Consider the following 13,770-nt stretch of genomic DNA (forward strand, 5'->3'; position numbering starts at 1 on the left):
TCAGTCTCTAGTAAACTGATGGCTGATCCTCAGTCTGTAGTTAACTGATTCTAATCCGTACCAAACTGATGGCTGATTCTCAGTCTGTCGTTAACTGATCCTCAATCTGTAGTTACTGATCCTCAGTCTGTAGGTAACTCATGACTACTCCTCAGTCTGTGGTTCACTGATGGGCTAATCCTCAGTCTCTAGTAAACTGATTGCTGATCCTCAGTCTGTAGTTAACTGATCCTCAATCCGTATCAACTGATGGCTGATTCTCAGTCTGTCGTTAACTGATCCTCAGTCTGTATTAACTGATCCTCAGTGGTGGGGGTGTTCCTGTCGTTAACTGTGACTGATCCTCAGTCTGTGTTAACTGATCCTCATCTGTAGTAATTGAACTGATCCTCAGTCTAGTTAACTGTGATCCTCAGTCTGTAGTTAACTGATCCTCAGTCTGTAATTAAATGTCGTCAGTCTGTGTACTGATTCCTCAGTCTGTGTTAACTGATCTATCCTAGGTAACTATGATGATCCTCAGTCTGTAAATAACTGATCCTCATCGTGTTAAATGACTGATCTGTTCTAGTAACTGATCCTCATCTAATACTGACCTCAGTCTGTATAACTGATGGTAACTGATCCTCAGTCTTTGTAAATGTAACTGATCCTCTGTAGTCTGTAGTAATCTGATCCTCAGTCTGTAGTTAACTGATCCCATCTGTAGTTAATGTGGTTGATCCATCAGTTGTGGTTAAACTGATGGCTGATCCTCATCTATGTAATGTCATTAGTAGTAACTGATCCTCAATCTGTAGTAACTGATCCGTCAGTCCTGTTAGGGTAACGATGACTAATCGTCAGTCCCTGTGTAAACTGATGACTGATTCTCTCAGTCTCGTAGATAACTGATCCTTCAGTCCTGTAGTTAAACTGATTGCTGTCTCAGTCTATGCTAGCTAAACTGATCCTTAGTCTTGTAAATGATGGCTGATCCCTCAGCTAAACTGATCGTTTTATAACTTCTCAGTCGTAACAGATACTTCTTCAGTATGTAGTTAACTGATCCTCAGCTGTCTTGAGTTAACTAGATGCTCAGTCTGTAGTATGTGACTGATCCTCAGTCCTCGTGTAACGATGCCCACTGTAGTTAAACTGATCCTCAATCTAGCAAACTGATCGTCAGTCTGTAGGTAACTGATGACTGATCGTCAGTCTGTGTAGTAAACTGATGGCTGATCCTCAGTCTGTGGTTAACTGATGGCTGATCCTCAGTCTCTAGTAAATTGATGGCTGATCCTCAGTCTGTACTTAACTGATCCTCAATCTGTAGTCTGTAGTAATATGATCCTAAGTCTGTGGTAAACTGATCCTCAGTCTGTTGTTAACTGATCGTCAGTCTGTAGGTAACTCATGACTAATCCTCAGTCTTGTAATCAACTGATCCTCCGTCTGTAGGTAAACTGATGACTGATCCTCAGTCTGTAGTAAACTGATGTTCAGTTGTAGTAACTGATCCTCAGTTGTTGTAAACTGATGCCCAGTCTGTAATTCTGTAAGTCTGTAACTGATCCTGAATCTGTAGTCTGTAGTAATCTGATCCTCAGTCTGTAGTTAACTGATCCTCAATCTGTAGTAAATTGATGGCTGATCCTCAGTCTGTAGTTAACTGATCCTCAATCTGTAGGTAACTGATCCTCAATCCGTAGAAAACGGATGGCTGATCCTCAGTCTGTAGGTAAATCGTTACTAATCCTCAATCTGTAATTAACTGATCCTCAGTCTGTAGTTAACTGATGGCTGATCCTCAGTCTCTATATAACTGATCCTCAGCCTTAAATTAATTGATCCCCAGTCTGTAGTTAACTGATCCTCAGTCTGTAGTTAACTGATCCTCAGTCTCTAGCTAACTGATCCTCAGTCTTAAATGAACTGACCCTCAGTCTGTAGGTAACTGATGACTGATCCTCAGTCTGTAGTAAACTGATGCTCAGTTTGTAGTTAACTGATCCTCAGTCTGTTGTAAACTGATACCCAGTCTGTAATTAACTGATCCTCAATCTGTAGTCTGTAGTAATCTGATCCTCAGTCTGTAGTTAACTGATCCTCAATCTGTAGTAAATTGATGGTTGATCCTCAGTCTGTGGTTAACTGATGGCTGATCCTCAGTCTGTAGTTAACTGATCCTCAATCTGTAGTTAACTGATCCTCAGTCTGTAGGTAACTCATGACTAATCCTCAGTCTGTGGTTAACTGATGACTGATCCTCAGTCTCTAGCTAACTGATCCTCAGTCTGTAGTTAACTGATCCTCAGTCTGTAGTAAACTGATCCTTAGTCTGTTGTAAACTGATGGCTGATCCTCACTCTCTAGCTAACTGACCCTCAGTCTCTAGCTAACTGATCCTCAGTCTGTAGTAAACAGATAGCTATCTCAGTTTGTAGTAAACTGATCCTCAGTCCTTAGTTAACTAATCCTCAGTCTGTAGTAAACTGATGACTGATCCTCAGTCTCTAGCTAACTGATCCTCAGTCTGTAGTTAACTGATCCTCAATCCGTAGCAAACTGATGGCTGATTCTCAGTCTGTCGTTAACTGATCCTCAATCTGTAGTTAACTGATCGTCAGTCTGTAGGTAACTGATGACTGATCGTCAGTCTGTGGTAAACTGATGGCTGATCCTCAGTCTCTAGCTAACTGATCCTCATTCTTAAATTAACTGACCCTCAGTCTGTAGTTAACTGATCCTCAGTCTGTAGTTAAATGATCCTCAGTCTGTAGGTAACTGATGACTGATTCTCAGTCTGTGGTAAACTGATCCTCAGTCTGTGGTAAACTGATGCTCAGTTTGTAGTTAACTGATCCTCAGTCTGTTGTAAACTGATACCCAGTTTGTAATTAACTGATCCTCAATCTGTAGTCTGTAGTAATCTGATCCTCAGTCTGTAGTTAACTGATCCTCAGTCTGTAGTAAACTGATCCTCAGTCTGTAGTTAACTGATGGCTGACCTCAGTCTCTAGTAAACTGATGGCTGATCCTCAGTCTGTCGTTAACTGATCCTCAATCTGTAGTTCACTGATCCTCAATCTGTGTTAACCTGAATCCTTAGTCTGTAGTAATCTGATCCTCAGTCTGTAGTTAACTGATCCTCAATCTGTGGTAAATTGATGGCTGATCCTCAGTCTCTAGCTAACTGATCCTCAGTATGTAGGTAACTCATGACTAATCTTCAGTCTGTAATTAACTGATCCTCAGTCTATAGGTAACTGATGACTGATCCTCAGTCTGTGTTAACCTGAATCTGTAGTCTGTAGTAATCTGATCCTCAGTCTGTAGTAAACTGATGACTGATCCTCAGTCTCTAGCTAACTGATCCTCAGTCTGTAGTTAACTGATCCTCAGTCTGTAGTAAACTGATCTTTAGTCTGTTGTAAACTGATGGCTGATCCTCAGTCTCTAGCTAACTGATCCTCAGTCTCTAGCTAACTGATCCTCAGTCTGTAGTAAACAGATAGCTATCTCAGTCTGTAGTAAACTGATCCTCAGTCCTTAGTTAACTGTTCCTCAATCTGTAATTCACTGAACCTCAGTCTGTAGTAAACTGAGTCTGATCCTCAGTCTGTATTAAACTGATCCCCAGTCATTATTAAACTGATCCTCAGTAGGCTATGTAGTTAACTGATCCTCAGCCTGAATTAAACTGATCCTCAGTCCATATTAAACTGATCTTCAGTCTGTATTAAACTGATCCTCAGTCAGTATTAAATCGGTGTCCAGTCTGAAATTAACTGATCCTCATACTCTATAACCAATATTATTCATTCATGGGTTAACCTGATGGGTGATTCTCAGCCCAAGCACCAGTCCCATATTCGCCGCGCTGTGTATTCTGGGAACACACAGTAGTTTCAAGATGGCGGCGAGCAGGAGGCTGGCCAAGGTAAATCTTCCGATGCCGTTATTTTCATATAATTTGTAATCTGTATTAACGCATTTGCGGCCGGTGGACTCATTTGTTCTTCACTTAAACTCATGTAAGATAATGTTGTTAGAAGACACAGTTTGAAGCTGTTTTTAACTGTTAACTTAATAAAAACGAGAGGTCACTACTGGCCACCGAGCTAACGTTAGCCGACCAGATATTACCGTTCAGCAGCAAAGCACCGGCAAAATTAGGCCGGAGAGTCGACAGTCAGCCATCCGAAGACGACAACGGAACAAATGTTCCGTTTAATACCTAACTATATCTTTCATGTAGCTATGGTTGTTTGACCGAGGAGTGAGTTTAGATGTGGCCGATAGAATAGCGTGAGTGAATTTCCACGGCATAAGGCGCTTGCTAATCAGCTAACTTGCTAGCCTCATATCTTAGCTGCGTTTCAGCTAACGCTAGCTAGCTAGTGAGCTAGCGAGTGTCAGCTACACTCAAGTTAGCCGGGTTTGGATGGCTGGGAATTAACTTACTGTAAATCTTCAGCTAACATTTTTTATTGCTGATATATGTAAGTACCAGACAGTAGCTAAATGGCAGGACATAATATCCCGTTTTCCAGACAACAAGTTAATGAGACAGTAGAGGAGCTACACAACAATATGGAGCTCTCGAAGCTAGTTGGCAGAACAGAACAAGGAAATAGGCCTGAAAAAAGAAAGACAGGGACATTCCCTTATTTAACAGCACTGTTTCGCAGGGCAAAATTAGGTTTTTGTTTAGAATTTTACCTAGTAATGTAACTAAATAGATCAGAAAATATGAGAATGCAACAGGATCTGTCATACTCGGCTCAGCCGATGACAGTGATTGAAGATCAGGCTTACGGGCCTAAATTGGGTATCTTTTGTTTTATGGTAATTAATAAGACCGGTATGTTGGGACACACAGTGTGTTAGTACCCCTACTTACGTCCCCTCACCATACTCAAAGATCCTTGGAACAGCCGTGAGCATGAGGGAGAATGAGTACAAAGTATTCCCTTTGCCAGTCACGGGCTTCTCAGCACAATACAATTATAATAGCACTAAAGTCAATGAACTATATAAAATGTTCAACAAACTATATAAGCTATAATGAGCCGGTTGTATGTTCTGTATATATATTTATACATATTTTAAAAGTAACTAACTACAACAGTTGAATAAATGAAGTGTAGGGTTGGGTATTGTATAGATTCTGCTTACTTATTTAAATTATATTTTAATGTGGCTCTCATTTGTGGGCACATTATTTAACAGAAAAAGCTCAAACATTTATTTTTATGCAGATTTAGGCTGTCATAAACATGTCATTTAACTATTTGTAAATTACACCATATTTTAAGAAAACTGAGACTCATTTAATTTAGCATTAATATTCTCCCTAAATGGAATGTCTAATTTCTGAACGCTGCTTATACTATTGACATGGGGCAGAGTGTAGACAGACTCACGGACAACACAATCACCCCAGTTCCATTCCCCAATATGCAAGCATCCTGACCAACCAGTGAAAGTCACTAGTGCAGCAAAACTATGGGATCACTCGTCAGCTTCCCATCCGAAAGCAACATTCTTGCAAGCCAAGCTAGAGGTAGCACTATTCAGTTATTGAACCAGGGATCTCCGAGGAGGATCCCTATCACCTCCCTCTCTTCTGCCACATTTCAAATGTTTGTACACGCCTGCTGAAACATGCATAACCAGAAAGGCAGGGTAAGATCTTCCCATATCGTTAAGTGAAACTAAAAAAAACAATAAAGCGTGTTTTATATTTAATCCCCAGCTATAAACTAGAAATAGGTCCCAATTCAAAGCTGCTTCTCTATACTCATCTTTTATGAACATGAACATTTTCACTTCTGTAATATATATTGTTTGCTTGTTCTCTCAGGAACTTGAAGAGATTCGCAGGTCTGGAATGAAAAACTTCAGAAACATTCAAGTTGAGGAATCAAACCTATTGTCATGGCAAGGGCTCATTGTTCCTGTAAGTAGCCACTTCTTGTTTGACTGCTCTGCCATTTGTTGGCCCACGTTTTCTTTAACTGACCTCCTCTGTTCACTTGCAGGACAACCCTCCTTATGACAAAGGAGCGTTCAGAATTGAAATCATTTTCCCCACCGAGTACCCTTTCAAGCCTCCGAAGATCACATTCAAGACAAAGATCTATCACCCCAACATTGATGAGAAGGGCCAGGTGTGCTTGCCTGTGATCAGCGCAGAGAACTGGAAGCCTGCCACCAAAACTGACCAAGGTAGGTGTGAGTGTTACAGGGGACGCTGTTTGTAAGTGGATGCTACATGATCACCTTTGGTCTGAAATCCCACATAATTACGTCTGCATTTGTAAATGGTGCAGGGTTGAAATTGTTTGATAAAAGTGCTAATACAAGTTTTGTGCCAAATTTAAAATGAACTGAAACGTAACAATATTTGTTTTTTCATTGTGGTTAATTAGTCAATTAAAACATTCATGTAATGCTGAAAGGTAGGGTGGGGGGCTGCTTACCTCGCAAACTGTTGACCTACACAACTATTGTGAGTGTGACAGGAAACTATAGCAACAAGTCATTAGTAAAATCAAGTATTAATCAGCTTTTTTTTCTTTTGTTGGCCAAATCACATCGTTCACTTATAGCCTGATGGCAAATGTTTTGTAGACCGTTCCAAGGAACGGAGTTAGGAATCTTTTAAATAAGCCACTCGGGGTAACTAAGCTCTGTTCAGATGGTGTAGTGGACACGTTTTCTCAGTTATTCTCAGCTGATAGATTTCTGTCAGCAGCTGGAGGTAAATATTAGTCTATATTGTTTGAAGGCTAATGGATCTCAGAGCTAAACTGAAATGGTGTGAGGGACAACCCATACATCATTATATTTAAAGGACCATACCAGTGATTTTGCATGTTTAATCCAAATTACTACAATTTGCCTCCACCTTCTGCACGTGGCAGTTGTTTCCCAAAGCATGCATCCATATTTTAACTAAGGATGGGTATTGGTAAGATTTTATCGTTACTACTCTTATTGATACGCCTTCATCGGTTTGGTTCTTTATCGGTTCTTGTTCATTCCCAAATAATTGCTTTTTTATATAAAAGAAGAAGAATAAATTCATAACAGGATTAGAATTTCTTATAAAATATAAATATAACTAAATGTTGTTTCTAGAGCAGCAACAGTTGTTTACAAAAGCAAAATTACATATAAACTCAAATCTCACAAAAGCAAATAAAAAAATGTCCATAAAATAAATAATATTCCTGACACCATAATACTGAGTGAAGTTTAGAAAGAATGAGACATGAGACTGGGGAACCTGACGGCACTTGTTTTCTACAGTATCTACGATTCTGCTTATCGGTTCCTAAAGCACATTAGTCTGGCATGTCACCAGGATGTGTTCAAATGTAATCTTGTAAAATTTAGTTTTTGGTAATAACTTATTTAAAGTTTGAAGGACATGTTTTCACAGCAGGGAATTATGACCTGTCAAACTTACCAACAAAAAATGGTATTCAAACAGTAATAAAGGAGTGTATGTTGAAGTACATGGTATTTATTGTTTTGTTTGTGTTTTTACCATGGTGCCGAGTTGGTACAGAGAATCGTGGAATTTCACTGATATTGTGAAATCTTTACATCGCACATTATTAGGGAAGCCAGCAACTAAGTTTACAAGAACGTTTAGAACACGTGGCAAACTACCTGAACTCAGGCAACCGTACCGCAGCCTTTGCTGCATGTCGCCCCCTTTGTCTATCTTCAGCTGTTCTTTTGAATAAAGGCAAAATATCCAAAAAGAAGAAACAAATTACTACGGCCTTTAATTATTCAGTTAAATTGGTGGTTGTCAGTAATGATTGTGCAAAACCACTGGTATGGTTCGTTAATGAGCTCGACCTTTTTAAGTGTTGTTTCCCCTTGTGCCAGCACATCCCGCTGTGAAACTAGTGGCCATAGTGTTGTTAGGAAAAGCATTGTTCATATCTAACTCAATTTCCTCGGCTGTGTGTGTCTTTCAGTGATTCAGTCCCTCATTGCGCTGGTGAACGACCCCCAGCCGGAGCACCCCCTTAGGGCAGACCTAGCAGAAGAATACTCAAAGGACCGTAAAAAATTCTTGAAGAACGCTGAAGAGTTTACAAAGAAACACGGTGAAAAGCGGCCAATGGACTGATGACCTGACGAGCGTGTAGCCCTCTCTCTGTCTCTTTCTCCCCCCTCTCCTCCTATCTCACCTGCCCAACCAAACACCAATCTTCCTCTCGCCTCCCCGCTCTCCCCCTCACCTCACCCCCTTCCTCGCTCGCTCACTCACTCTCCCCCCCCCCCTTCCCCCCCTTCTTCCCCACACCGGTCCTCCCTGCAGTCCAGGAGCCGCCCAGCTGAAGCCCGGCAGCGGCAGCCTCAGCCTCCCTCCCCATCCAGGACTCTCTGTGGATCAGACAGCTTCCTCCCCTCTTACTACTGCTCCTCCTCCTCCTCCTCGGCCATTAATCTCCAGACCATTACTAACTTTTTACTCTTTTCTTAATGTGAAAAATGGAAAAAGAAACGCTAATGGGAACATGATGTTCAGATGAAGTTAGATGGAAATACTGAGTAATGTGTTCATTCTGTTTGCTTTTCCTCTCTATAAACAACACCTGTGTTAAATAGATCTCACATAGACATGATTTTTCTGAAGTATCTTATTTTTAGTAGAACAGGAAAACTGGTTGACTATTTTTTTTTTTTTTGCCCCACCATCAATAATCTTTTAAGTTAAAAAAACAAAGGTAAGAAGCTGTAGGTAGGACCTGGAGGTGTGTGTGCTGACTCAAATGTTTCCCTTACTCACCTCCACTGCTTCTAGACTTGCACTGTACTCTATGGGACAATCCCTGACTTCTCCTTCTCCACAGTCTGTAACCCACTGAGCAGAAACAAACAATGGCAGGCCGTACTTTAATTGAATTGTTATTGATGAAAATGCTACAGAAGATTCTTGAGTGTTAAAAAAAAAATTATTAGTTTCCAAACATGCCGTCTCAGACAATGCTGTTAAAACAGTTTCCAGCATGAAAATTGCCCATTGTGATTTTCTTTTCCTTATTAATGATAATTTGCTTTCTCCCCTCGAAATTGTTTTGATTGGCACTTGATATTCCAAATTGGTAACCTAGGAAGAACCCGTTTGGTTAATCTAAATCTCCCATGCATGTCGTCGTCGTCGTCGTCGTGTGTCCCCCCCCCCCCCCCCCCCCCCCCCCCCCCCCTCCCCCAATATAACCACCTATCACATTAGAAACAGCCCTTTACCACACTGAGACATGTCAGCTGCCCAGCTGTGGGGGACCTATCTCGGGGAGGGGGAAGGAGAAGCTGGAGAAGGAGGAGGATGCACTTGGCTGGAATGAAGCTCAGCTCCTGGAGGCGGTCCTAGAAACAAGCACCTTGAAGGCAGCTGGGAGAGGGCTGGCTGTCCGGGGATGTGTCAGGACAAGGAAAGGGACTGCAGTGGCCATAAAACCACCATGTAACAGCTGTTTGATCTGGTCCCAATATTGTTTCATAATAAAGATGGCTAACCATTTGGCCTCACTGTCTGCCTGGTCGTCAAGTGGATGATGCTCGTGTTTGACTTTTGATGAGTAGAGGAGCAGAACTAATCTGAAGCATCAACATGATTTCATTAAGCGTTTGGTAGAAATAAATAATTAATTAATTAACAAATGTTACAAACATGTTCACACAGTTGCTCCATAGTTTGACAAGAAATCTCAACTCGCAGCCCACTGAGCTTCTAACATCTAATACAGTTCAGAGCTCTTGAAAAAGCCTGTAAGTAGACCTGGACTTAAGAAGTTTATAAGTTAAAGAATGAACTTTCTGTTCAACTCATTAATATTTTCCGTGTTGAATTCCAATTACTACAGATCCCATGTATGCAACATTATTTTATCCTTCAATATAATTCAGACCCACATTAAGTCTGGAACAAGGAAATAACAGGACAGCTACAGTGGTGTGTGTGTGTAACCTTTGATTCAACACAAAGGTAAGAAGTAGTTTCTAATAGTTAAAGGTGTGTGTTCGATCTGAACTCGAAGTAATGCAGCCTTCTTGCAGCCCACAGTAGCTGGAGGATCTTTTATTACTGATGACCAGTTGCATTCATAGAAAACATACTCTGTTCATTAAGTAACCGTAGCAATGTAAAACTAAACGTTAGTGTTACAGAAACATTTTCAACAAAATGTGCTTTTACTTATTAAACGTAAAATGGCTTGTTATGAGCCACTGAGTTTTATAGTGTTACAGATTATTGCATTAATGTGTAAGAAGCATTTCACTGTTGTAGCTGGTGGTGATGAAATTAATTTGATCTGCTTTGTATTTTGTTGTGTACTTAATGAGTCATATTTGAAAGCTTTTTATATTTTTAATTGGCAGTAAAGTAAGCAGAAACTATGGATGTGAAACAAATGAAAAGGAGTAAAAATAAAAATATTTCCCTCTGAAATGTAATAACGTAGAAGTGAAGTACAAGTACCGTAAAACTGTACTGAAGTACTTTAGTTGCTTTCAACCACTGGATACTGATGTGTCATAATTTGCTCATCGTGGGATTTTTGTGGCCGTCTATCTGTTGAAAAGCAAACCTTCAAATGTTTGTCCAGTACTAATCCTTATCTATCTGTGTGTTACAACGCTGGCTGCTCTAATTTGAACATTTAATGCAAAATCTGATTTTTGATTGCATCTTCATCAAACTGAATAATGTGAGTTCAGTTGCAGATCGAGTGGGCCGCTGCACTCGTGTGCTGGACAATGCAGAGCGTTAATTTAAAAAGTATTAACACAACGGAAATCACTAAAATTACAATATTTGGTTTTTATTACTGATGCATTAACAGACGCATTGTAATGGTGTAGCTGGTCAACATGGAGTTAGTTTGAACAACACAAATCTAACATGAAGCAATTGATTGTATTAAAACAATAAAAAACACGACTGTTGTACTTTGAGTATCCTTTGTGCTCGGACAGTTGTTGTGTATGCTGGCATGCTTATAATACACTAATACCTTATGACAGGCAGCACTGCAAGTGTCTCCATGAATAACATACTTACCCTGATATGGGGATTAGGACACACTAATCCAAGAAGACACACGTTTTATTAAACGGTGACTTAATATAATAATCCAGTATGGACAAGTCCAGCAGGTGCACCTGGTCGTCTGTGCTGTTGGTCCAGTCACTACTGAAGTGTCTGTGGGGCAGGCGTTCACTGCAGCATTGCTCTTAATGTGAAGGTGCCGGGTCAGTTCTTTTGATGGATCATTTAACTTGCACCCTAAATGATCACTCTGAGCAGTATTAGCAGGGTCTGTCCCATACAGTACTGGAAAGTAACTAAGTACTAATTTCAGATACTTAACTTTGAGTATTTCTAAACTTCATCCTTCCACTGCACTAGAGTTTAGAGGGAACAATACTTTTTACTCCATTACATAATTTGAAAGAGGCAATCTGCAATCTGCCCGATGAGCACTTTAACATTTAAGATTGTTATTCACGTCGGCGGTAATGACACGCGATTGCGTCAATCGGAGTGTACTAAAGTTAATGTGGAGTCGGTGTGTACATTTGCCAAAACAATGTCGGACTCCGTAGTTTTCTCTGGTCCTCTGCCAAATCTTTTGAATGATGACATGTTTAGCCGCATGTCATCATTCCGTCGCTGGCTCTCACGGTGGTGTCCAGATAATGATGTGTGCTTCGTAGACAATTGGCGGACTTTCTGGGGAAGACCTGGTCTGATTAGGAGTGACGGCATCCATCCTACTTTGGTTGGAGCAGATCTCATATCCAATAATATTACAAAGTCTATTAGTGGACCTAATCCATGACAACCCAGAGTTGAGACCAGGACAAAGAGTTGCAGTCTTACACACTTCTCTGTGCTTCTTTCCGGGCAGTCACCCACTCAAATCCCCATAGTGACTGTGTCTGCCCCACGACCACTGAAACTAATCAAGTCTATGGTTAACAGAAGAGGAGTTATACATGAAAACCTAATTAAAATAAACACCACCGCTGCAAAAGTGCAACTAAATCAAAAAATTAAATGTGGGCTCTTAAACATCAGATCTTTATCAACGAAAGCTGGATTGGTAAATTATTTAATATCAGATAATAAGATTGATTTATTTTGTCTCACTGAAACCTGGCTGAGACATGAAGAATATGTCAGTCTAAATGAATCCACTCCACCTGGTCATATTAATACTCACATTCCTCGAGGTACTGGCCGAGGAGGTGGAGTTGCGGCCATATTTGACTCCTCTTGATCAATCCTAAGCCTAAACTAAAATATAACTCTTTTGAAAGCCTTGTTCTTACGCTCTCAAACCCAACATGGAAAACAATAAAGCCAGTTTTATTTGTTACTGTGTACCGCCCTCCTGGTCCGTATTCTGAATTTCTATCTGAATTCTCAGAATTTTTATCAAATATAGTCCTTAAAACAGATAAAGTAATTATTGTAGGTGACTTTAATATTCATGTGGATGTTGATAGTGACAGCCTTAATAATGCATTCATCTCAATATTAGATTCAATTGGGTTCAGTCAAAATGTACATGAACCAACTCACTGTTTAAACCACACTCTGGACCTTGTTCTGGGATATGGTGTTGAAATTGAAAGTTTATTAGTGTGTCCACATAATCCTCTTTTATCAGACCATTTTTTAATAACTTTTGAAGTCCTGTTACTGGACTACAAGCCAGTAGGCAAAATATCCTATGCTTCGATGTTTATCTGAAAGTGCTGTGACTAAATTTAAGGAAGTGATTCCATCAGCACTTAATTCAATACCAGGACTCAATATCAATATAACAGAGGACTCCAATGCTAGCTTTAGTCCCTCCCAAATTAATCATCTTGTTGATAGCGCTGCAGCCTCACTGCGAATAACACTCGACTCTGTCGCTCCTCTAAAGAAGAAGATCATAAAACAGAAAAAGAAAGCTCCATGGCTTAATTTACAAATCCGCAAACTAAAACAAAAGTCGAGAAATCTTGAAAGTAAATGGCGTTCCACTAAATTGGAAGAATCTCGTTTAGTCTGGTTAGATCATCTTAAAACGTATAAGAAGGCTCTCCGTAATGCCAGAGCAGCTTATTACTCTTCCTTAATAGAAGAAAATAAGAACAACCCCAGGTTTCTTTTCAGCACTGTAGCCAGGCTGACAGAGAGCCACAGCTCTACAGAGCCTTCTGTTCCTATATCTCTCAGTAGTGACGACTTCATGAGCTTCTTTAACGATAAAATTATCATTATTAGAGACAAAATTAATCTCCTCCTGACCTCAATTGGTAATGACTTAACTTCAACTGTTCAAAAACATCTGTAACTCCTGAAATATATCTAGACTGTTTTACTCCAATTAACCTTAACCAACTAACTTCAACAATCTCATCGTCTAAACCATCAACCTGTCTTTTGGACCCGATTCCAACTAAACTGTTTAAAGAAGTTTTACCCTTAATTAACACCTCGTTATTAAATATAATAATAATAATAATAATAATAGTTTATTTGAGGTTTATTTGAGGTTTTTCAATCTGGATTGAGAGTTCATCATAGCACAGAGACGGCACTGGTGAAAGTTACCAATAACCTTCTATTGGCATCAGACAAAGGACTTGTCTCTGTTCTTGTCTTGTTAGACCTCAGTGCTGCTTTCGACACTGTTGATCATGACATTCTACTACAGAGACTGGAACATTGTGTTGGCATAAAAGGAACTGCACTAA

The 13,770-nt window shown here is 40.0% G+C and overlaps 1 protein-coding gene across 1 annotated transcript; it reads left to right on the forward strand.

The window, feature by feature from the left end:
- The first annotated feature begins 3,827 nt into the window (after positions 1 to 3,827).
- On the forward strand, positions 3,828 to 9,548 carry LOC115013803 (ubiquitin-conjugating enzyme E2 L3). Its single transcript, XM_029440324.1, has 4 exons — positions 3,828 to 3,922; positions 5,849 to 5,944; positions 6,027 to 6,213; positions 7,983 to 9,548. Exons 1-4 carry the CDS (start codon positions 3,896 to 3,898, stop codon positions 8,135 to 8,137), a joined length of 465 nt encoding a protein of 154 aa, XP_029296184.1. The 5' UTR covers positions 3,828 to 3,895; the 3' UTR covers positions 8,138 to 9,548.
- The last annotated feature ends 4,222 nt before the right edge of the window (positions 9,549 to 13,770 follow it).

Source organism: Cottoperca gobio, chromosome 9 (assembly GCF_900634415.1).
Source record: "Cottoperca gobio chromosome 9, fCotGob3.1, whole genome shotgun sequence".
NCBI classification, from domain to species: Eukaryota; Metazoa; Chordata; class Actinopteri; order Perciformes; family Bovichtidae; genus Cottoperca; species Cottoperca gobio.